The sequence below is a fragment of the Rhamphochromis longiceps genome, linkage group LG15 (genome assembly GCF_057381845.1).
Source record: "Rhamphochromis longiceps isolate RC_006_pf linkage group LG15, R_longiceps_female_GT1.1, whole genome shotgun sequence".
In the NCBI taxonomy this organism is placed as follows: domain Eukaryota; kingdom Metazoa; phylum Chordata; class Actinopteri; order Cichliformes; family Cichlidae; genus Rhamphochromis; species Rhamphochromis longiceps.
In genome coordinates, this window is record NC_140571.1 from 40,582,486 (window position 1) to 40,608,677 (window position 26,192).

Consider the following 26,192-nt stretch of genomic DNA (forward strand, 5'->3'; position numbering starts at 1 on the left):
TCCTAAAATTAAACAATGTTATTTGAACAAGTACACCTTCCATCACTTTGACAGTATTGGTTATTAAATCAGTTATACATCAATTCAAGCACAATATGAGTGCTTGTGGCCACAGCTTTGCTTTTATGTTAAAAATATTTTTTTTACCATTTAAAATGCAATATTTTTTTAAATAAATATGACTGACACCATGTGGTTTGATGCCCTGTAGCAGCCATTTTGTAAAAGGCATTTTTCATGAAAATTGTCACTGGCATGTTCCCTTACATAACACTAGAGCCCTTACTTAATAACTGGATCTTGGTAACACCAGTGACTTTATTTGACTGTGCAAATAAACTTGATCAAAAGCTGTTCATGCAGTTCTTTCAAGCATCAATGGTTCATAAAGTACTGTATACCGCAGCTGTGTGCCATATGTGTCCCCAGATGTGTGTCACTGGTGTTACTGTGTGTTTTCCCCCGGCACATTAAACACAATAAATTGATAATTTTACATCTATCAATTTTTTTTAGACTTCAGGGTTAAGATCAAAAGGAGTCCATCATTACTCATTTTTAACTCTTATTCTAATAATTTCATTGTTGTAGCAAATAAATGTCACACTTTTAACAAAGCTGATTGAAAATGGTAATCTCATCCGGATTTGTTGCGTTCCTCTTCTTCTGTGACTAAATGTGCTGAGAGATTGAAGAAGTAATATTTCCTGAGGTTTTAAATGCCTTTCATCGTACTCCTGTTGAAGCATGTAAATTATGTAGAAAGTGTTGTTGGTGAAAGTGAAGTGTCATTTTTTCTTATTTAACTGTTTTCAAGACACTTTTGTTGCTTTTTGCTTTCTTTATTTCTTTCTCTTTTTTAAATAAAGCAAGCAATTGATCAGAGTTGCCGAAGGAGTAAGGTAAATGTACAAAAATTATTTAAAAAATCATTAAATCATTAAAATCATTAAGCTGTCATTTTTGAGAATATGTGAAGTCAAAAAGTTACATTGTAATATTGTTGTAGTGTTTAAAAATGTGAAAAATAAATAAATTTTAGCACGTTTATGTAGAATTGACCCTATCAATTAAAGGTGACAGCCTACGTTATTTTTAGATAATTATAATCTTGTTATTGTTATGGGGTTTTGTCTTTTGTAAGTTTTTTTTAAATGGCTTGTCTTTGTAAAAATCTGTCCTTTCCGAGCGCAAAAACGCAGCACCAGATGAAAAAAATGAAATCTCGTTTAGAAATCCCGCGATATGTCGCGTCGACCAGACCCGCTAGTAGCGCTGTTACCCCGCCGCCCAACCAGTCAGTGTACAACCGGGGAGAGAGTAGACATGCAGGATCCTGACTAGATTTCTCCGGAGTTTGAGGACGAGCACTGAGTTATGACGGAGTGCACCATTAAACCAGGGTCTGTGTTTTGTAACTGAATCGTATAAATCACAGAATAAGAAAACCAGCGCAGGAGAAATAGTTGAAAGCCAGCACCGGTCTGACAGTCAGCGTGTGGGAATGGCAGCTCCCCGGCCGATAAAAGGCATCCTGAAAAACAAGAACAGCGCTACAAACAAGTCGCTGCCCGACGATGAGCCAAAAGAGATTACAGAACAAGTCCCGGGGCTCTCGGAGGATGACCAACAGTAAGTTTTGCCTGAGCTGTGCTGAGGCTGGTAGCCGAGTAACGTTAGCTAACGATGGCTAAACACTTGTTAGCCTTTCTAACGTTACCCCGCTGTCACCCCATTGGCTGTTAATGTTTGTCGGCAATGTGTGGTGCCGAATTGAGAACTTTCTGGGTGTTTCTGTAACTATCAGACAGTGATGTCTTGTCTCTGATTTAAACCTTGATGGGAGGTATGACCGAGCGCTAACGTTTACACGGTGTAAATTAGTGTAAATTACACCCCCTTCGAAGCAGGTTAGCCTGTAATAAACAATCACCACATGCAGTGTGACTGTAACGCCTGCTAACAAACGGTTATTCTGTTAGAGGTTTCAGTGCCCATCACTGTGTAGTAGCATGAATCAGCACTAGTAAAAGAAGGTGTGGAGCTGTTACCGCGATAGTGACAGCTCTCAATGACCATTACCATAATAGGCATAATAACGTGAAGTTGGGCAAAAAGTGGCGCGTTTACGCATGGATGTGTAGACTAATGTATTGCGAGAGGATCGAGGATTTTCATGACCTAATCTAAGGCCATTAATTTCATCAACCTTCTCTGCCAGTGATTTTAAGCAGCAAGTGGTTTGTTTTATGGTTATGGATCAAGATTTGGATAAGGAAAAAAACCTCTGCATGTTAAAGAAATACACTGCATGCGATGCATGTCTAATGCAAGCACCGTGTAACACTTTGCCTGTTAAAGGATGTATTAGAGTGATCGATATCTACGACATTTACAGCACAGCTACAATCAACACCCTGTTACTAGACCACACTGTCCCTACGGCTTAAACTTTATACTAAATACTACGTGTTGCCAAAGATTTGATTAGTCTGCCAGACTTCAGATTTGTGTCCTCTTTCATTTTCCTCTGATATTTATGTCTGACACTGACATTATCACTGAAACAACTGTCTGTGGTAAACATGGTCGTCCTCATGCATGTTTCGAAAAGCAAAAGAAATATGTTGTATCACTTAAGAAAAACAAACCTTAAAAAACAAACTAGAAACGATCATATTTTCTGAAGCAGTTCATCGGCATATAGAATTGCTCAGCAAAGCATGAAAGGACAGGACATTAGCAGTCACAAACATCATGTTACTTTGAGTAAGATCCTGAATGCATCACTTTATGCTACCTCAAGCTTTTGCATTTTTGATACACTGCCAGAGCACCACAAATCTGCTGTGGGGGGAAAATCAAGGATTCTGATTCACTTTAGTCAAGGTGATTATTATTCTGCTCTTTCAAGGGTTCAATTCAGTACCATACTGTAAACCATACCTTCAACAGACCTGAAACAGCTGCTGCAAGCCAGCACCATAAGGAGACAGGACATCCAAATCATCAGCATATATCAAATGGTTAATAAGGCTCTCCCTGATTTAGTGTTTTAGAAAGACTATCCTTATATAAGTTGAAGAGAACAGGTGACAGTATCCCACCTAGTCAAATAAAAAGGGTGTAGATGCGCTCCTGCCTCACTGAACTCAGATTGATATGAACAGCAATAATGTGGGATTCTTATCAGATATGAGGGGGGACACACTCACATCTCATAACACTGCTGTTGAATATTCATGAGGCTCGGTATAACCTCTGCTTTCTGAACACATCTAATTTGACCTTTATTTCCAGCTGCCTATCAGATTTTATGGGCACCTCACGTTATTTGGCTTAACATCCAACTTCATGTTGGCCAGCGCGACTGCTCACATAACCACTAGTAGTAAAGGATATCAAGGATGGGGGTGGGGTTGCTTCAGATTCGGGACCATTGCAGGGCAAATAAATCAGAGTGGGCCAATAGTCTCACAGGGACGTGACTAGGGTACCTAATGAAATGCTGATATGCAGAAACCGGTGCAGAGAACTGCTTAATCAGCCATCCTGTTGCCTGTTAGGTACTTGTGCTGAGGATTGAGTTGACAAGAGCTGCAGGTTATCTTCTCTCTGTCTGGAGCCTCACCTTCTCATATGCATTTGACTGTGGCAGGGAACATGAACCAAATGACCGAATCCAGTTAGGTCATTTCCACAGCCAACTTTCTGTTTTCTCTCTGGCCTCAGGCAACTGTGCGTAAGCAAACTTTTGAAGCTGTTGAATTAGGTTGTATTAGTGCCAACAAGGTCAAATTTTAACAAAGGGACCATATATAAGTAAGCAAGGTGGTTCCATTTGGCTCTGCTGTTTTTTGATTATCCCGGTAATGTGTGACATTAGGAGACGTGGCATAGTGTGATCGAGGAGTGGACACAAATCCTAATAAGATCAAAAATGGTGACTTAGTCGGGTATTTGTGACAGGAGGAATACCTGAAGCAAAAAAGAATAACGTTTGCACAGGAAGTTATCAAGGTTAATGCAGAGAGGTTCAGATCCCTCATTAGTGAACCCTTGAGCAAGTTTGAGTCACTGCAAAGCACATTTGCTGTATGGGCTAAACTTTTAAAAAATGAACCCTGCTTACAGGATACAGCTTTACATATGTTGATGTGATGAAGTCAATAAAATGAATGTACACAACATATGAGGGCTTTTGAGGCACTACATGAAATGAGTTCTGTGTGCTTTATAGTCATGGACATTTATTAACACCACCCACCTGCCAAATGCTGCTACATTTTTGGGAGCTCACTGGACTCTATCAATAACAGCATTTATCATGTTCATGAATAAACCCTCCACATGTCTTACTGGTTACTTTCAAAGGGTAACCATCCAGTTCTTTTTACTTGGCAGAGGCTAACTGTGATTTACCATCCACTGTGCCTGCTGTTTATCCTGTGCCATCACGTCTAGACAGGAGGAGCTCTCTCTGAGCTGCAGCATGAGAAATTAGGCCATACCAGGATGGCAGTTAATAGTGAATTCCTAATTCAACAGTGAATCAAGCTTTTTCTGTACTGTTCTAAAAATAGCCTCTCTTTGACTGACGAGGAAGTGGAGGAAAAAGAGTTTTCTGGATGGATCCCGTGTGCAGCCAAGCACCAAATCCATGGAGAACTCGAGCTGGACCGTGTCAACACTGTCTGCATGCAGAGCATCCATGCTCTCATATTGTACCAATATAGATGTTAATGTTTTGTCTTCAAACATTTTTCATAATTTTCAAAACCTTGGGTAAATGCTCGTCATCCCCTCCCCCCAAAACAAATAAACAACAAAATAAATCAAAACAAAAAAGCCACAAGATATAATAATCAAGTTGTTTATTTAGTCTGATAGATATTGTTGAGAATCAAATGGTTAAGCAACACAGGAAGATGTAATGCACAATAAAGCTGATTTCAGAATCATCTAGAGTTTTAAAGCCTTATCAGTCCAGGGTTTCTATCTCTAAATGGGACTTTTTTTGGGGGGGGGGGCGGTTACACATGTACATCACTGGTTTGCGTATAGTTAAAGCAATGACTCTGTATTACCTTACTCAACAGAGATGGTCTTGTTATTTTTGGCCATTTGTTAAATATCAGTGTTTTTAAGATAAGATAAGATAAGATAACCTTTATTAGTCCCACACGTGGGAAATTTGTTTTGTCACAGCAGGAAGTGGACAGTGCAAAAGTTATGAGGCAAAAATTAGAATACAATAAGAATAAATACAGTACACAACTGTACAGAATAGAATAAAATAAAATACTATATACAGTAGAATAAAATAAAATAAATATACAATAAGATAAAAATAGAATACAAATACAAATACTATATACAACTGAGTAAAAATACAACGATGACAGAAAGGATTATTGCACTTAGTATTATTGCATATGTATGGATGTGTGTGCTTGATCAGTTAAAGTCTTTATTGTGGAGTCTGACAGCAGTGGGGAGGAAAGACCTGCGAAATCTCTCCGTCCCACACCGTGGGTGCTGCAGTCTCCCACTGAAGGAGCTGCTCAGTGCTGTCACAGTCTGCTGCATGGGGTGGGAGATGTTGTCCAACAGGGATGACAGCTTAGCCGCCGTTCTCCTGTCACTCACCACCTCCACTGGGTCCAGAGGGCATCCTAGAACAGAGCTGGCCCTTCGGATCACCCTGTTCAGTCTCTTCCTGTCCCCAGCAGAGATGCTGCCGCCCCAGCAGACCACACCATAAAAGATAGCAGAAGCCACAACAGAGTCATAGAATTTCTTCAGGAGTGGGCCCTCCACTCCAAACGACCTGAGTCTCCGCAGCAGGTACAGCCTGCTCTGCCCTTTCCTGTAGAGGGCGTCTGAGTTATGAGTCCAGTCCAGTCTATTGTTCAGATGAACACCAAGGTACCTGTAGCTGTCCACAGCCTCAATGTCCATACCTTGGATGTTCAGTGGTTGCAGTGGAGAATGCTTGTGCCTGCGGAAGTCTACCACCAGTTCCTTGGTTTTACTGGCGTTGATCTGGAGGTAGTTCAGCTGGCACCAGTCCACAAAGTCTTGGGTCAGACCTCTGTACTCCCTGTCGTCCCCATCAGTGATGAGGCCGACTATTGCAGAGTCATCAGAGAACTTCTGCAGGAAGCACTGGGTGGAATTGTGGGAGAAGTCTGCAGTGTAGATGGTGAAGAGGAACGGAGCCAGAACCGTTCCCTGTGGGGCCCCCGTACTGCAGACGACCCTGTCCGACACACAGCCCTGAGTCCTCACATACTGTGGTCGGTCGGTGAGGTAGTCCAGGATCCAGGATTTGTTTTGTTTTTTAAATGCTTGTATTTTTATCTCTGTCCTAATGAGTGTCCTGTATTTGGAGGTCAAAATCTCCTTCATAGGTACCAGCACAGCGTTACAAAGCAGGTTTTTGTTTTTTTTTTTAAAACATCCCAATAGTCAGTGTGTGCATGAATGTATTTAAAGGCTTATTATCTGAAGGTTTTATTGTAGAATACAGGCAGTTTATATACCGAATGATTTGCCCTGTTGAATGTCATTCACAAAAGAGTTGGTAAGGCTAATTTCTGCCATGATTTTAAGTTGGCAGCACTAACAAAGAGCAACAGCACAAACATGTTCTCCTTCTTATCATCTTCAATTGTATAAAACATCCCATTCCCTCCACCAGCTCGCTCTGCCAGCAGGATATCCTGAAGTAGCTTTACAAAAACCCACCATTCATTTATGTGACCACCTGTCTGTGTTTACGCGCTTCATGCACTCTCAGTCTGACTCTGTGGTTTACAGTCAGTGCGATGCACCTTTTAGAATTTTTTTTCTTTATCATCTCTTAGATGAAACAAACAGGATCCGCTATTCCAGCAATTTGTGTTCATGGACATGAATTGGGGCCTTTTTATCATGACCTTTGGCACAAATACAAAGTTTTGTGTTTCAGTAGAAAGATTGGCATGTCTGAATGAGCTGTTGTTCACAAGAATTTTGGACACGTTACCATGGTGACCATGAAAACAGTTCTAAAATAACTAGCAGCCATTGCATTTTTAGCCCAAGCTGTGATTTTCTTTTTCCAAACCTAACCAAGTTATGTATTTTGAATTAATCACATATTATGTGTTAATAAATAATGCAAAAGTGTGAATGGTATGTGACTCCTATATGGCTCTGATGTGAGCGGAAAAAGGAGTCGCTCCGTCAACAACCCCCAGCCACTAGGGCTGCTTGATTATGGCAAAAATGATAATCACGATTATTTTCACTGAAATTGAGATCACGATTATTTGACGATATTTATTTAACCCTTTAAGACCTACTATAGAACCAAGTCCACCAGAGCTTATATTATTTTTATTTATTTTTTTTACATGCTGTAGTGCCATTTGTGGGAGCATTTCAAGTTGCTATACATCAATACAACTGTTATAGCCCATATTTTAATAATATGTATGCATTAAGTCCATAGTAATTACATAAATTGCAAAAAAGTGCAATAAACTACAAAAAAAATTGAAAATCGCTTTTGTTTTGTTTACATATATTTCTACTTGGAGAAATTTAAGAGGTTTATCCCTCAAAACTTTAAATACAATAAAGTTGCAAAAAATAGTTTCCCACCACAGGAAATTTATTTTGAGTGTCTTCATAGTTTTATTTTGGAGATACAGCAATTTTTATATACTGCAGGAAAAACAAAAAACAATCCTATGATGCAAATTTGCAAAGAAAACAGCATGTGCATCATTTCACTGTGGGAAGTGTTACGAACAGCTGATAGGATCGGCAAAGCGTGTTTCTGGAATATTATGCTTTTGTTCCTGCAAGCGCTTTTTATGCAGTTTTTGCAAAGCTATATGTGGAAGGAAACCGTGACCGAGGACAAGCTGATGGCATCAGATGTAAGTACAACTCCTCCGGTTTCATATGCAAAACAAATTATTGCGCTAGCTTACACGGTTCAGGTTCTACAGGGATTTAAAAATAGTTACGCAAAACGGAGCGTGCTGCTCTGACCGGCTTTAAAGGGTTAACAATGACTTTAAAAAAATAATATAAAATAGTGTGCAACACCACTGAAGTTTTTTTTTTTTAACTCTTTTCAACCAACGGCAGTCACTCTCCTCTCCAAATAACTTCTGCTTAGCTTTCCGAGCTTCCCTCGGGTCCTCTTAATCAGCGGTCTCCACCCTTTTTTGCGCCACGGACGGTTTATGCCCGACAATATTTTCACGGACCGGCCTTTAAGGTGTCGCGGATAAATGAGGGAGGGGCTAATAATCGGCTCAGTCATTTTTAATGATCGTTGAAAGCCCAGATCGTAATCGTGATTAAAATTCGATTAATTGAGCAGCCCTACCAGCCACCCCTAAATGTGGGTGAAGTTGTCTTTTTTTGTTTTGCTTTTTTTTAAAGCAGAAAATGTTGATCTTGTGTTGTACGTGGACCAAGATCATTACAAACACGACAGAGCAGATTCAATTCAAGAAAACAAAACACATGTCCACAGACATGAGTTTGCAGAGCAGCAGGTGTGACAGCTTTACAAACTGCCACGAGATTGCTTTGGATTTGAAAAAGCAAAGATAAATCTTAGAAGAAAATAAAGTAATAGGGTTCATTAGAAGCGGGGATTATATTCCTTCTGCATTCAAGGCTAAAAAACAAGCACTGTTCCTTGTCCCTTTAATCACCCACTGCTATTTAGTTAACAGTAATGTCTGAGTCTCACACCCAGTCATATATAATTCATTGATGCCTCCATGAAATCCAACCTTTCCCTAACTGTCTCGCAGGCCTCATCATGGCTGTATGATGTAGTGTCAGACTGGTAGGCAGTGAATCTCTGATTTTCCATAACATGGATAGTAGACAAAACTTTGTTAACCTCTGGCTGTCATTTTACACTCCTCTGTACAGGTCAGATGGGGTCAACTGTGTTTCCAGTTGAAACTGGAAACACAGTTGACCAGCCAGCTTTTTTATCGAGGAAAGATCAACAGGTGTCTAACAGCCTCTTGTCTACCAGGTTAAAGTGTGACCACAGCTTTTTTAAGAAGCAGTAAAATGTGCAGATATCTTACTCTTTTGTGGCACATGGCCCAGGAGTGGGTCGTAATTTAGTGTTATACCACCTGCGGGTGTAGTTTTGTTCAGATAAAATGAAACATTTGACCTTTGAAGTTTAGGATTCGTGACGTCATCGTGATTGCCAGTGCATTTAATTTGTGTTCCACCCTGCTCCGCTTCTCCCCTGAACATTTTCCTCTACAGTCTGAGCAGATCAGAGGAGCTTAAGGAATAGTTTTCGTCCTAATTCTAGCTGGCCGTCTCTCAAACTTTGTGTAATCTTTTTCTGTGCTGTACCCAAGGGTGCGCACACTTGTTAAGTATATATCTTAATAATTCTCACTGTATTATCACTGACCTGCCAAATGAGTAATCAAAAAGTTGCTGTGTTGTCTAATAATTGTGAGACTATTTGGCTGTGACCATCTGTAAATGCAAGCAGATATAGGCCACTTTTACCAGTGTGGTTTACAGTAGATCAGTTGGAGGGGACAAAGGGAAAATGATAACGACTACATAAATGTTCAAATGGTTGTCTACGTTATCTTTTCTATTGCTTGCTCAACAGTTTGCAGTCAGCAGATGGATTTAATAGGAGGTTATCTTAACCATGAGTTATCCTTATTTGCTCACACAAACCTGGTATTGGCTTGCTTTGTTTTTTCTCCTCTCACACCACCACAGTCTGCACAGCAGTAACTGAGGAGGTGGCTCATGGCCTTCTTTTCAGGCCGTCTGCCTGTTGTGTGGTCTTGATCAGAGCTGATATTTGGTGAAATTCAAAGTTAAACTGGGACACCTGTAAAAACTGATTAGCTCTTCCCTGTGGCTGGTATTCATTTCCTTCCCTGGCTGCTACTGCTTTAATGCTAATTTTCCACGCTCCCTGTTGTAAATATTTAATTTGGCACTTTCATTTGGTTTAATTAAGCGTTCCCTTTGGCACGCTTCCTTTTTATGTTGTTTCCCCGTGAGCCAGGTCATGGCACTCGCTTAGAGTACTCAGGAAGCAGTATATTTTGTGAATTTGTACTGACCTCTGTTTATAAACTGTGCCCGCTGCTGTTACTGCTGGCGGGCTGATGCTGCGGTAGAGGGCACAGGGGCTGGACCTTTCCTCACCGCCCTCTGCCTATGCCACCTGATAGCACGGCTCAGCTCGCAGTGATGACTCACTCTATTTAATGAGTTTTCCTGAAGCGTTATGTCGCCAGCTGTTGACCACCTTCGAGAGGAAGTCATCATCACATAAGAGATGGAGCTCTATATTTAGTGTGTACTAGTAGTTGGTTGTGTCCTGTTTTTTCTTCGCGTGCAGAGGCAGGTGCTTCATCTTTGCACTACAATTTTCACGATGCTCTTAATGACTTAGTGAAGATGTTTGGTGGGAATGAAACAGAGGGGTCTGCTTCTGTTTTCTTTTCTTTTTTTTATAAATATAAATGAAACACTAGAGTAGGGCTGCCACGATTAGTCGACTAGTCACGATTATGTCGACTATTAAAATCGTCGACGACTAATTTAATAGTCGACGCATCGTTTGAAGCTTTGTAAGATCACAAAGGACGCAGGAATGAGTAGTAGGATTTAAGAGTGTAATAACGGACTGAAACAGAAGATGGCAGCACTGCATGTACAAGGATGCCAGCTGCCGTTAAACCCCGAAGAAGAAGAAGCTGTGTCCCAGAATTCATAGCGCAGCCCAGCGCAGTTGTCGACAATGGCGGCAGCTAGTTAGTTTTAACTTTACTCTTATTATTCTTTCTGGGTCACAAAATAAACGTTTAACATATTTTCAGGCGAGAATGTAGCTGTGTAAACCTCAAATATCTGCTCAGTTTATCAAGACACCACATATTTTCAAAAGCGCTCCGACGTTTTCGGAGACGTCTGTTACCCACTAGCTCGTTAGCTAGGCGGGGGCAAGGCTAACTAGAGCCGTGAGAACACCGGACTCCCGGCAAATCGTTTTCAAACCCACCGCCGTCTTTCGCTAGTCAGGTTAAACATATATATAAGTCACTTAGATAACTTAAAAATGTTAGTTTGGCTTTCTTTAGTATTTTATTTGTTCCTGAGTAAATCGGTTTGGCTGAGATTAAAGTTATAGTTTTTGCACAGCTAAAACTGTCAAGCAGACAGCTGATTATCAGAAGTGTGAGACGCTGGAGAATATACTCCGGTGTCCTGTTATATTTTAGAAAGCAAGGAGTTTATTAAACTTCACCGAAACAATCTGCAAATTTCATTAAAAATTAATAAACTACCATCTTGTCTTTATTTTTAGTTAGCACAAACACTTCAAGCTGTAAGCTAATGATAGTTATATAAGACCAGATGCTGCTGGTGCAATAAGCTGTACGCTGTACCTCCAATGGATGATGATCTGATTAGTCGACTAATCGCAAAAATAATCGGTGACTAGTCGACTATCAAAATAATCGTTTGTGGCAGCCCTACACTAGAGTGAAGTAAACAAAACACTAATGTGCAAAATCCTGTTTATTTCCAAGACCCTAGTCTGCTGTTATGTTGCTGAAGCTCTGCTTGTCTTTAGTCTTGTCTGATTTGACTCTTGCAGCTGAAATTTTCCCCAACTTGTCAAGTAGGAAGAAAGGAGCCACAGCAATCTCAGGTCATGAATACTTTGATGCAGATGAAAGCTTTGTGGTTGATATATTTGTAAAAAGTGCACATTGATTCTGTGCATTCATTCCAAAAGCAGCTTATTTAGAGTATTTTCTTCCACTGCTAGGCCACTTTGTGAGCCACAGTTCAGGCTAGCAGCATTGTCCCATTTGGTGCTCAAGTTTTAGCCAAACTTGGCGATTGGAAGGTTTATATCAGTATTGAGATCTACTAATCCTCTGTTCCAATCCTCTGTTTTGATGTGTCATTGTGACAAGCCAGGAGATCTACCTGTTCTTCCAGTGGAGTTCCTTTTTGAATTTGTCTTGTAAGTCTGAGATTAGCCGTAATCCATGTATGGGAAAGCTACATCAGCCTGGCCCAGCCCGGACATCGCAGGGCCTTTGCTTTGGTTTGGGAACAGCAGTGGGTGAAGTCCTCCAACAGTTGATTCTTTTGTCATAATGCACAAAAATTAAAGTTGCCTTGGAATGCATCGCAACATCCTGACAGTAAAAATAAGCTGTTACGTTGGAGGGTTGGGCGGTGGCACTTCTGTGAGGTTGGTGAGCACCAAGCATTTTGGCAGCTGATGAGAATCTTTTCTCCACCGCCCAGCTGTGTACCACTGTTAGCATGGTGACATAATAGGGACAATGTTGCACATGTATCTGATCTGTTTACATTAAAAAAACACTGACTATGCCCTCTTTCCTAATGTCGTCAGGAAAGGCAGCGCGCCGGATTGACCAGGGAGATACGTGCTCTCTGTCATGCCTCTCACGCATGAAAAGGAGAGAGTTTGTCATCCTATAATCACTTAATCTGAGGCAGTCCCCATCATGACAGGCAAACATCTCGTGTAGTCTGAGTTCAGCATGAGTCCAACTGTTTAGAAATTGACATAAACGCAGCTCTTGTGTTTGAAGCTTTCATGTAAACAGTTTAATGAACCAGTTCATTCACATCAAGCAGTTGTAGCGCTCAAGTCTGTGGAGCTTTTTTGGCTTGTCGCAGGAGGCGGTGGATTAAGCATCTCCTGCCTCCCACTCCTTCCTGTCTCCCGTGATACTTGACCTTTTGTTCCATGAACAAAGTCAAGATGTGGTACCTTAGCAGAAGAAAGCAGAGCTGGGTTAACCAGACCCTGATAACCTTGAATTGAGGCTGTTTGGCTGAACATGTCTGGAATTAGAAGTTTTAAATGTGTGAAAAGTAGAAAGTTTCCTTGGCTTGGAATAAACTGAAAGGAGAAAGAAATGTGAATATAAAATGGAAATTATTACAAGTAAGTCTACAGAAATCTGCCAAACTCTTGGCAGTGCAAAAACATCTTCTTCTGTGAGTTAAAAGAAACAGTTCCAGCATCACTCCTCTTGGCAGGTGGCAGGTGTTCTCTTTATCCTCCTGAGCAAAAATTCAAATTCAGCACTGATTTGCTGTCTTTGTCTCAGTTCATTTCCTCTAAGGATTTGAAAGGGTAGCACGGATTAGTGTAATTTTTGAACAAAACAAAGCCGAGGTGAAAACCTTATTCCCCAGATGAGAATAAAACCATTTGAGGGATTAGAAGCAGACGTGCTAAAGAGAGATGGAACCAGAATCAACTCTTGATGCGATTGTTTCAAATGAGTCAGTTGTTGGACTTTTGGCCTCATTCACTCACAGCTGATAAGCCTCACCACCCACTTAAACCCACACCCTCATCTGCAATGTGTTACCTTGACACAAAAGCAAAGGCCGTGGCACTTCCTGGTAGTTGCTGGGACAAACTGGTGCGGAGGACATTTCTGGGCCGTGTGTGTGTGTTTGTGTGTGTGTGTTCCCAAAATAATGCGGTCTGAGTGAAAACTGGGGCACATTCAGTCCTAGATCAAATCTGTTCACTCGTCTCCCTGGAGGAAACTGGGATGGGATGGTAGCTGGGTGCGCAGTGGTCCACATTGAGTGACTGTCTGTTTAACCCTTCTTCTTCCATCCATTTTACAGGAAGAAGTCCCAGAAATGGGATGAGATGAACATCCTGGCCACATACCATCCACCTGACAAAGATTACGGCCTGATGAAGATCGATGAACCCAGCACACCTTACAACAGGTTCAAAATATCATTTTAAATATTACTAAAACAGCACTCTACAGGGCAGTTTATCATTCGTTTCTTTTTCTATAGAGGTGCCTGACTGTTCAGGACTTTTTCTTGCCCTGCTTTCATTATCCACTTTATAAACTTCTCTTTCAGGATGATTGGGGATGACGAAGATGAAGGGGCACTGAGTGACTCAGACGGCCAAAGTGGACTTGCAGTCGATGACCTGGCATCAAAGTAAGAATTGAACTTGAGCGCTGGGAGACAAATGCAAATGAAAAGCGAGGGTGCAGCTGATTGTAGACGCTATCATTGTTGTCCTTCAACGGGAATGTGCATAAAAATGACTCCGATGGCTTTCAGACACTGAGCGCCATGTTACTGCACAATTAGTCCCAGTGACAGAACTTGTAGTAATATTCTGATCCACAAACATATGAAGCAGTCTGTGTGTTTTTCTTAACAGCTGTTCCATTCAGTTAAAGTATGACTTCAAATATACTCCGATGAATAAGTGTTTTTGCTGGAAGTTGGAAGGACTATAATGCCAGCATATAGTCACATCCTGCTGATTCGTTTTTAAATATGTGACCTATTGCAAGTAGTTTCGGTGACCACTTTGAATTGCAAGGGAATCAATCGCACATCAGGTGGGAAGCAACCTGTCTCCAACCAAGGTTGGCAAACAATTGCCATCTGATCGTCAATCAGAGCCACCGAGTGCAACTTGTCTACGATGCTTTGCAATGAGAGTTGACTCAACTTGTTGCCACCTGGGTATATTCATGTATAAAAGCAAGGCTATTGAGTGCCTGTGTCACCTTGCAGTTATCTGCCATGCTGCAGCAACAGTGTCACTATTTGTAAAGGAATTAGCTTCAGATTTGTGAGGTTATCACGGATGATGAAGTCAAATAAGAGTAGGAACGGAAATAAGCTTCTTTTTTTCAGTGTTGTATTGGGCTTATAAGTATTTGGTGATGACAACAGATGTAAACACGATTTGCTTATCAATGAGTTTGAGGTGCTTTCTTTCATGGACATCTTATTACTGCTTATGCTAACAAACCCCCAGCTAACATTGCAGGTTCTTCTGCTGTCCTCAGGCTGGGGCTAAACCCTGTTTTTAGTCTGCCAACAAATTTCTTCTATACTGTAACACGCTTGCTAAAGCCACTATGGCACTGTCTGTATTTGAAATCTGAGAATTTTACAGTATGTGTGTTATCAAATCCAGTTTAAATGCACTCCACATGTAATCTCTTGGAGTGAAAATACTGAATTAGGAGCTGAAGCTTGAGGGCATACTGAAGATAGGTGCTTTTACAAAACAAGTGATTTGTGTCATAATTCATGGACACAAATGGAAAGCAGGAGGGCGGATAACATCTTATTGTCTCCTGCTATTGCGATCCAAAAGGTCTGTGTTCAGAAGCCACTCCGAGCCGTGATGCGGACGCTAACGGGAAGCTCGAGAAGCGTGTCCGCTGCGAGTTACTGTGCTTACATAAGCGTATCGGCGCAGTTGGGGATGAGCTCGTTCGAGTGTGTGTGCTCCAGAGTGTAGCGATTAGCTTCAGGCTTGGAAGTCAATTAGCCTCCTTTGTTTGCTTGTGCAATGAGTGCCAGCCATTGTTTTACACTAAACCCTCCAGATAGTGCAGCAGCTGCTCTCTTCCTCTGCGCTCTTCCTCGTTTAGATCCTCAGCATCCACTCTCTCTCTCGCTCCCGTCATCCATCAGTTATCCAACTGTGCTTTTCCTGTGCCACCTTTGCTTCTTAACTGTATCTCACGTGCCATCTCTCTTCCTCTTGTCTTCACAATGCTTCGCCAGCATTGTTTCAGCACATAGAAACAGCTCTCGAGCTGGTTGGTTGGAGAGCAGTTGCACAGTAAATGGGAGCTTCCCCGTGGGCACTTTCACATTTTCACTACCATCCACTCAGCCATGACTCGTTATTCATTTTGTCCACCTCTGTTAAAGCTCTTTGTTATTTTTATCTCATGCTTGAGTACTCGCACACTCTCATCCCTGCACTTTTCACTCTGCCTACTCGTTTTTCCACCTCCCCTAATGCCTCTCCTGCTTTGTTTCTCTCCAGTTTATTTGTTTGTTTTAACCACTCACAGTGACTTTGAGGCTCTATCAGTCATTGCCTGTTTGCGTTTGGTTTCACACTTGTGTAATGGAGTGAAACCGAAATTAAGACAAGTAAAATTGGATTGTGAATCTCCTAATGTATGCCCTTTCTGTTTCTCTCTTAAGGCTGGTGGCAGCAGAGGGCTCAGAGCCTCGCTTCATGAAAGAAGAGGAGGAGAGCAGCGAGGAGGAGGAAGAGGAGCTCACTCCCGAAGAACAAGGTAGACATCCACTCAGATTTCAGTGGAATACTGCAATTTTTTTTCTCTGAAGCGGTCATGGGCTTGCAGCCTATTTTGGCGTGTGCGTCCTGCAGTTCACCTGTTTATGTATTCCTTCCACCTCAACACAAAGTGTCCTACACAGCTGTGAGGGTGACTAAATGCAGAGTGACACTCCACAGCCAAGTGCTGGCAGAGAGGGGACAGACTGAGAAAGAGCTCAAGTGTTCGGTGTGCTCTTGACCTTCTGACTTCCTACACACACACACACACACACACACACACACACACAGAATGTATTACTGTTGCTGGCTTTTATATTTATATCTGGCCCGTGCAGGCAACAGCGAGAGAACAGTCTGGAAAGTCACAAATCCGGTCAATATCCTCCCAACTGCAAGAGCATCATCAGCAGTTTTTGGACGTGCAGTTTAATCATGTGACACAACAGGATGATAAGATTTGTTAAAAGCAATAACAACAGATGTGTGTTAGTGCATGTTAATAGGATTGTCATTAAAGTACTCTAACACTGAATTTTCTACCACAGATTATCTGTTGTTAATTAAGTTAATTTATTTATGTAATGGACAAGCCCAAAGATGGGATTGGATGGGTTTTTTTGCAGTATAATAATCTGAAAATCTAATTAAATTAGAAGTAAACTATCCCGGGGTTTCATCTCAGTGGGACATGCCAGCGTGCAAAATCCAATCCAATTTTATTTATAAAGCACTTTAAAATACCCAGCACAGGAACAAAGTGCTGTACAGAAAATAAGTTAAAACAATAGAATAACAAAAAACAGCAAATTAAATAAATAAAACACATAAGACATAAAATTAAAACAGCCCTATGTTAAAGCAAAAACAAGATAAAACAGCATCGAATCACCTAAAAACAACTAAAATAAAAATAAAAAACCAACATCTCACGTGGTGTCAAAGGCCAAGGTAAAGAGGTGGGTTTTCAAGAGTGACTTAAAAACAGATAAAGAAGTGGCCTGTCTAATCTCTAAAGGAAGCTCGTTCCACCGTTTGGGAGCTGCTACAGCAAAAGCACGATCTCCTCTAAGTTTACGCCCAGTCCTGGGTATCTTCAGGAGCAGCTGATCAGCTGACCTGAGAGAGCGGGTGGGTGTATAAGGCTGTAGCAGCTCAGAGAGATAAGATGGAGCTAGGCCATGGAGAGCTTTAAAAGTAAATAAAAGAATTTTAAAATGAATCCTAAAAGAAATGGGCAGCCAGTGAAGCGAAGCTAAAACAGGGGAAATGTGCTCAAACTTTCGAGTGCCAGTTAAAAGACGAGCTGCGGCATTTTGCACCCTCTGTAGATGACTAATATATAATGCACTGACCCCTATATAAAGTGCATTACAGTAATCCAGCCGAGTGCTAACAAAGGCGTGGATCACTGTCTCAAAGTGCTGCCGTGAAAGAATTGGCTTTATTTTTGCCAGCTGCCTGAGGTGAAAGAAGCTAGATTTTACCACGGCCTTAATTTGATTATCAAACTTTAGATCACAGTCCACTTTGACCCCCAGGTTTGTGACAGTTGGCTTAACATACTGTGCCAGGGAATCTACATACACATTGGGGGTCTCAGTGGGGCTGCCAAAAACCATCACCTCTGTCTTTTTATCATTGAATTTTAAAAAGTTAACAGACATCCAAGCCTTAATGTCATCGAGACACTGAAGTAATGGCTGTGTAAGGTATCTGCCTTTTTTCTTTAGAGGGACATAGATCTGACAGTCATCAGCATAAAAGTGGAAAGCAATGCCGTGCTTTCTCAGTACAGAACCAAGAGGAAGCAGATATAAAGAGAAGAGGAGGGGGCCTAGAACTGAGCCCTGTGGGACACCACACAAGAGGGGAGCGGAGGACGACGCATAGTCACCAAGGCTGACACAAAAAGTTCGCCCCGTCAAGTAGGACCTGAACCACTCCAGTGCTGTGCCCCTAATGCCCACCCAGTGCTCCAAACGAGAGAATAAAATGGCATGATCCACGGTATCAAACGCAGCTGTCAAATCTAAAAGCACAAGAACAACACAGTCCCCAGCATCAGTCGCTAAAAATATGTCATTAAAACTTTTAAAAGGGCTGATTCAGTGCTATGGAAGGGTTTAAAACCAGATTGGAAAACCTCTAAAACATTTTGCTTTTCCAGGAAGGCCATTATTTGGCTGTAAACTACCTTTTCAAGAATTTTGGAAAGAAAAGGTAGTTTGGAGATAGGCCTGTAATTTGCAAGAACCATAGGATCAAGAGCAGGTTTTTTAATCAGGGGTTTGACTACTGCATGTTTAAAATCTTTAGGGACAACACCTGACATCAGACTATGGTTTACCAGCTCAAGCACCAAAGGACCAACTGTAGGTAACACCTCTTTTAAAAGTCGAGGAGGGACAGCATCATTTGGAGACCCTGCAGGCTTAAGATGACCAACAGTCTCCTTTAAAAAGGATAGAGTCACAGGCTCAAACCTGTCAAAGACAGCAGAGCAGGAAACAGAGACTGAGAGGTCGTGAGCATGAGGAGAGATTTGAGCCCTTGTGGAGGAGACCTTCTCGATAAAAAAGTGTAAAAAATTTTCACAGGCTTCTGATGAGGGCTCAATACAGTCAGTATATGGTGCATTAAGAACAGAGTTAATAGTTTTAAATAAAACACGTGGGTTGTGGCAGTTTGACAAAATAATGTCAGATAAGTGTTTTCTTTTGGCATCTTTTACAGTTCTTTGATATCGACGCCAACAGTCCTTCAGCATCTGGAATGACACTTGTAGTTTGTCCTTTTTCCACTTGCGCTCAGCTCGACGGCAGTCGCGTCTGACAGCTCGGGTCAAGTCGTTCAGCCAGGGCTCAGATTTAGTTTTAGGCAGTCTGGATTTTAATGGAGCCACAGTGTCCAAAGCAGTCCGACAGGTAGAATAAAACCATGAGCTCAGTTCCTCAGTCTGGCTGCATAAAAAATCCGGGATCTTACAGATCTGGTCAAAGACTGTTGAAAAGTGTTCAGCAGTGGAGGAGTTAAAAACACGACAGCGCTGAGCAGCAGCGCGAGTTTTAACTGAGGCACAGGCAAGAGGAACTTCAAACATCACAGGACTGTGGTCAGAAAACACAGCATCACAAATCTCTATGTTAAAAACAGAAAAACCATGAGATAAAACAAGATCAAGCGTGTGTCCACGTTCATGTGTGGGACCTGTCACACATTGCACCAGATTAAACGAATCAATAAGGTTTAAAAAGCCCTTCGCCATGGGCATGTCAGGACAACACACGTGAATATTAAAATCCCCAGCAATAAGAACACGATCATATTTTGGCATGAATTCAGCCAAGAAGTCAGCAAAGTCACTCACAAAGTCCTTATTGTATTTTGGAGGCCGGTAAACCACCGCACACAACACTGTGTGAGAGCAGCCCAGCTCAAACACAGACAGTTCAAAGCTGGTGAATGACGGGGTTGATAGCTGCTTACATTTAAAATGACTTTTAAAGATAGTAGCTATTCCTCCTCCTCGGCCCAACATACGTGGGGAATTAAAATAGCAGCAATCGCCGGGTAGAAGATCCGAGAAGATGCTGCACTCACCGGCGCTCAGCCACGTCTCGCACACACAAAGAAAATCCAGTCCTCGGGATGTGAAAAAATCCTTCAGGATAAACGTTTTGTTCGCTAGGGACCTAGCATTTACCAGGCCAATCCTGGCGGTAAGCAGCGGATCCCCGTCGCTAGCCGTCCTAGAAGCCCGACACAGAGGCCGCAGGTTCCGCAGATTCACACCACGTCGGCGGGGGCGAGGAGAGCAGGGTTTTCGGGACATCCCATCTAGGCCGATGACAGGTACCAGCCAGGCACAGACAGGTTCCAACGATCGCCGAGAGAAACAGAAGTTTGGCACCACTCCTTGTTTTCTGGACAAGGGCTTAAGAGAATACCTTAAAGAAGCTTTCAGCTTCACCAGGAAGCCAGCCCTTCGGCGACGGCACTTTTGCCGGAGTGGTGGATCTGGAACACTGCACAGGTGAGCCGGGATCTCCGATATTAGCGGGGGTAAAGTTTTATGTTCAGCTTGGTTCCACTTTGCCCAGCCTTTGACAGAAGGTCGGAGATCCAGTAGGGTTAGGCGATCATACACCAAGAGAGAGTTGGCATTTATTACAATAGTCAATAAAATCAAAACAAACAAACATAACACTGGCAGTGATAGACGGCAAGCCACACGCACCGGCGCCATCTTGGATCAATCAAAAGTAGCAGCGTTCATCCTCGACAATATTCATACAGTTTTATTATGCAGCCACAAAGTTATTTATTTTTTTAAATTATTAAATAGTCTTACATCAACAAGTACTGACACTAAATGTTTTTATTTGCTCTGTATTTCTGCGTACATGCAGTGTCTGAAATGGTTTAATTAGCCCACTGTTTCACACATTAGAAACTCTGCTTCTGCTTGGCCAAACCTCGTTGTAACCTTTACTGTCTCAGATGTGTGCATTAAATGCTGAGTTGGCCAGTGCCGCATCACTGACACTGTGAGGCGTAAACACAGGCCAGCAGCGCCTCTGTTAGGTCTCAAACAGGCTCCACACAAAACTTGCTTACATTACACAAAGGCCAGCTGGATCGAACAGCAGAAATGCAGGAGTCGCGTAAACATTCACAACATCCACTCTGACTCACCGGTGAAGGTTATCAGTGTCCTCGAGGATGCGGTGTGGGCTAATCAAAGTCAATCGGAGCGTTTCCATGACCACAGGAGTACATGGCATTAGGGAAGGAATGAAAATTTCTGTGTTTAGTTGTTGATGGAGGAAGGATAGTGTTTGAGTCTGGAAGTGTAACTGGAACATTTCTCTTGGATGTCAGTGAAACCGATCCATATGATTGCTGAGGTTTTTGTGTGAAGATGTTGGCTTTCTTCTTTTAGTTGCTATAGCGACCCTCGCTGCAATGTCCAGACTGCAGGTCATGCCATGCTTGAGATTTTTTTTTTTTTTTAAACAGGCACGTGTGTTTCCCTCTTATTCATTATTTTAGACCAAATAAAAAACTGCAGACACTTAAATTGTTGTCTATAGTTACTATATTGTCTATTGCAGATTGTTTACTGATGCCAGATGCAGATGTATTGTTGCATGCTTTTACAGTGCATCAACCTTTCCATGAGTCACAAGTAAAGCTCTGTTTTATCATTATAGTTATAACATGCCAGCATTGAACTCGCTGCTTTTGGCAAATTAAAGTGATTTCAAATGTCTCTGTCCCCTGTAGCCAAAAAGAAACAGTTTCAGATGATGAGGAAGATGCACTACAATGAGGGCCTAAACATCAAGCTAGCCCGCCAGCTCATCGCCAGCGAGCTAGAAGCTGACGAAGACGAGGAGATGAGAGATGACACGGAGGAGACGGAGGAGATCAGTGTTGACCCGCCACAGGAAGGTGAGGGGAGGGAGACTGCGGCCTGTTGGGTATTTGTTAGAGCAGTGATTCCCAAAGTGTGAGCTGGGGCCCCCTGGTGGGCACTTTGAATTCACTTTTTATTTGTATAAAAAGTGAATTCAAATTGGTAGTAGGAAGTGGTTAGTTTGTGATATTATTCATTATTCTTATTGTTTATGCCTCAACTCTTTGCATATGCCCAGGTAGCAATTTATAGCCAACAGCCTGTGTTTATGTTTTTTGAATAAAGTTTTCAAGGGAATACATTACTTGATTAGAGGATGAAAAAGCTGAATAAAATCAAAATATATCCACTCCTGTCTTTTCTCATGTCTTTGTTTCTTTCTTTCTCCAGCTGATTCTCTGGACTCATAGATGCCGTCTCCGACCTTCAGCCCTGCGTGTGTTTGTGTGTGCGTGTATTTGTCGACTCAAGAATCAGAAAGACAACGCTGCTGATGTTTTTAACACTGAGCAACACAGCAAAACACCGCTTCAACACCCATATAACAACTCTCAGCAGCCATTAAACTCCCGGTCACACGTCTGGCTCTACTTTTCCTTCCAACTGTGCAATATGACACACTGGTTTTTTCAGCCTCCACAGTCTGTACAACACACAAAAGAAGACTGTTGCTCCCTCCTCTTCCCTCTCCTGTTGCCAAGAATTTCTTCCTCCCGCCTCTTCTGAACTGGCGTCGCAGTGAAGGGTGTGATTCTGACCCTGAATGGAGGATCAAGGCCTTTAAAAAAAAAAAAAAAAAAAAAAAAAAAGTACCAGGACTCCCGTCTGGGCGCTCCACACGGCTCCTCTGTCGGCCACAGAGCCAGCACATCAGCCCTGGAGGAAGCCAGGGGAAACCCCACGACCTCTTCAAAGGCGTATCCGAGACATGACGACGGCTCCTTCACCGATGGCTGTGAATATTTTATTTTTTTTGGGTATGTTTTTGTTTTGCTTTATAACCCGCTGCTCTGTTGTGTTGTCCTTCCCCCTTCAGTACTGTCTGTGATAAAAGTTGGTCCAAATGATGACCAGTTTGTTTGTTTGCTTTCATCCACACTCACGTTTCTTAACAGTTATGCTGAAGACTTCTCATTAGTGTAATGGTATTAAAGTAAGTTGGGGATTCTGTATGTAGCCCACAAAGTTTAAATTTTGCCACCAAAATAATAATAATAATCAAAATTTGATGCCTTACATTGATTAAACTCCTGACATTTGTAATATGTAGAGCAGTGCATCTCAGATTGAGGGCTGTGCTGAGACGGCGTCTTGACCGTGGGGCTGTTGGGCTTTTTGGTTTATAAGCCACTACTTGCAGTGCCTCACCTCGATACTCTCCCATATGGCTACACATTAACTGTATTTACATCAGCACATTGATTTGTTTTTCCCCTGGTATTTCTCAGTTTCATCATTTCGGTTTTACAAACGTGCGTGCCTCATCAGCACCTGATCGAATCCACTGAGAAATTCGGCCTGTGTGACGTCTACTGAGGCACTTTTTTTCTTTTTCTTTTTTTAAATCAGACTAAACTAAAATCGGTTTGTTTTGCTGGTGCATGTTGGGATATGAGGGAAGATCAACGGTATGAGTGTTCTCTTATTTTCCTCGGCAGAGCAGTAACGGTAATTTAAACAGTGTTTTGGGGGCTGTATTGAAGTCTTGCTGCTGAGGTAAAACATCCACTGGAGCGCTGGCTCTGCTCTTGCGTAATTTGCCTACTGCATTAGAGCTTTGACAGAATCTGTGATTATGTTATTTAGTTTGTGTTTTAAGCTTCATCACACACCAGTTGTCGGACTTGTCAAGTATCTTGGTGTGATGCAGTTTGGGATCTCTGTAGAAGGAGATGCTGATGCTACTGACCTTAATGGAGACGTCGGAAGTGGCTTTCGATGGTTTTTTTTAATGTTTGGTGTTCCTGCAAGCGCCGAGGAAGTTGCAACGTAGTCTGACTCGAGTAACAGAGGAAAGAAAGCAAAGGTCCCGATCCCGACTACACACTGTACGACTTGAGTCTAGTAAACAAAGAGGAGGTGTTTGAAATGAAAAGCGTGCAGGAGCCTTGACCGTCTCGTGTTTGGAGCTTTCATTTCCCTCTGACCCTTTAATTCCTCACTGTGATTGAAAGTATTGAGCTTTATATTGTGGGAATGCGGAAAATCATTGAAACATTTGGACTTCTGGATTTATTTTAGTCTTATATAAAAACACCTTCTAAGAGAAACTCTGTAAAGTGAGCAGCTAATTATCAAAGGGTTCTCATCAGGAAACAGGAAGTCGATGTTCTCTAGAAGCTCTTCTTCTTCGATGACTGAATCCATAGACTGATAGAAGAGTTCAGAGGACTTCATCTTCTCACTTAGATAAAAAGGACAAGATTAAAATCTGACACGATGACCCCGTAGGTGGTTATTACCCATCAAAAGAAAACGTGCCTCTCATGTATCTTTGTACATGTGTGTAAAATGAACATGATAAGCCCCGTTGCTTGTTTCCCGTGTCTCGCACAACTTGTTTCCCCCCCGGTTTGCTTTCTAAGGATGATAGACTGTTAAGCAGCCCCACGACTTTGCACTGTCTCAGAGTGACATGGATGTTGAATCTGTGTTTGTACTTTGTTTTGTTTTTTTTAAACTACCAGACTGCATGTTCTTTGCATCATCAGATTGTCTATATATTTTTTTCCTTTCTTTTTTTTGTCTCTGACCATTAAACACACGTTGTTAGGAATTCCTGTCGTGTGGTTTGTTTTGGAGCAAGAAAATCTGAACTAAACGTGTGTCTGTCTGATTAAAGCCACAAATTACACAGCTTTTCTTAACTGCAGCTCACACAACTGTTTGGTCCTCTAGTTTTTGGGTGTTTAAACTTTTTCTCTTGACATGAGTGTGAAGAGAGAGAGAGAGAAGCCATTTTAGGTCATCATTCAATTTTTTTTAAAGATGTTTTTCTAGGTTTTTTTTTTTTTTTTTTTTTTTTAAAGAAAAAGCTGTAGAAAAATCCATATTTTAAGAAATAAATGTGTCCATTCCATTAACATACTTTCCCCCAAGTAGTCCTCATATAAGTTGGCAGAAATAAAAGTACCCATTTAAAAAAAAAAAAAAAAAAAAAAAAAAAAGTCTCTTGAACTCAGTTATAATACTTAACAATGACTTCGCAGATATTTGAAGCTTCTAACATAACTGGACTTTTTATTAGCAATACACAGTTGCTTTTTCCCCCTCGTACATTCAATCAGGTGCTGGAAACATTGGAGATTTTGGTCCACATGGACACGATCACGTCACACAGATACTGAAGATTTGTTGGCTGCACATCCGTGGTGTGAATCCTTTTCACCACATCACCAAGATGCTAGATTGGATTGAAATCTGGTGACTGTGGAAGCTGTTTGAGTGGAGGGAACTTATTGTTATTAGTTTAACGCACCTGTTTGGGATGATTTGAGCTATTTTGACCTGCTGCATTATCCTGCTGGAAGAAGCCATTTATGATGCCACTACTACCTGTAGTGATACGCGGCAGAATGAATCCATGCTTTCATGAAATTTTGGCACCACCATTTGAATGTGTCAGCAATGACCAGACTCATCAGACCAGGCAAAGTTTTTTCCAGTCTTTTATTGAGCAATTCATCTCTGTTAACCATAGAGATGGTTGTATGGGGAAATTCCCAGTTTCTTAAGCATTCAGACCAGCTTCTGGAGTACCAACAACGACGTTGCACTTAACATTGCCTTTTTCCCCAAATGTGATCCTCAGACGTGCATGGATAAATGGACTAAGCTGCTACTAAGCGATTAGCACATTAGACATTAGATAACAAGCAGCCAAACAGGTGTACCTAACACTAGTGCGTATATGCAATATTCAAAAAATCTTCAGGTCTGCTTTTTAACGTTAAGGTACTTTATTGCTGCCCAACAACCCCAGATTTATTTCAGAAGTCTGCACTGCATTATAGCACAGATAAAAATCTGTTTTTCCATTAAGCTGAAGCAGATATTCTGCCTGATTCCAGGTGATCTACTTTACATTAACCATGTTACAGTCCCATCACAGTTGACTTTCACTATATAATGACTGAGCTAATGGTGCGTAAACAAATTAAAAGTAAAAAAGCACATAAAATATATCAACAATGAAATTATTTCAAGCATATTTAAAGTTAGTGCCATACAGATTTTCTTTAAATAAGCAAAAAAAAAAAAAAAACAACAACAAAAAACAAACCCTCTTAACAGTAGGCTGCCACCAGATGGCGCTGTCGCACAAAACATCTCATCTTCCCGGAGGATTTCTAGTCATTCTCAGAGGATAAAGCTTGACATTCTCCGTGCAAAGGATTATTCTGCGTGTTTCGTCTGGTGTGTGTGTTTCCGGCAAGGAAAAAAGAAAAGAAATGCATCATCTGAGGTCCTATTCAGCCTCAAAGTGTCGCTGTACTGTAATCGAGGCAGGCGAACTTGTTTTCATTCCCGGGGGAAAGTGCTCATTATTCCACTCACTGTTTCTCGTGGAGGAGTGCTCGTGTACTTGAA

At 41.6% G+C, this 26,192-nt stretch overlaps 1 protein-coding gene across 1 annotated transcript; it reads left to right on the forward strand.

Moving 5' to 3' along the window:
* Positions 1–1,273: 1,273 nt before the first annotated feature.
* ppp1r2 (protein phosphatase 1, regulatory (inhibitor) subunit 2) lies at positions 1,274–24,378 on the forward strand. The gene is made up of 6 exons (XM_085381389.1): positions 1,274–1,632; positions 13,717–13,824; positions 13,969–14,052; positions 16,084–16,178; positions 21,470–21,637; positions 21,993–24,378. Exons 1-6 carry the CDS (start codon positions 1,505–1,507, stop codon positions 22,010–22,012), a joined length of 603 nt encoding a protein of 200 aa, XP_085237515.1. The 5' UTR covers positions 1,274–1,504; the 3' UTR covers positions 22,013–24,378.
* Positions 24,379–26,192: the final 1,814 nt, after the last annotated feature.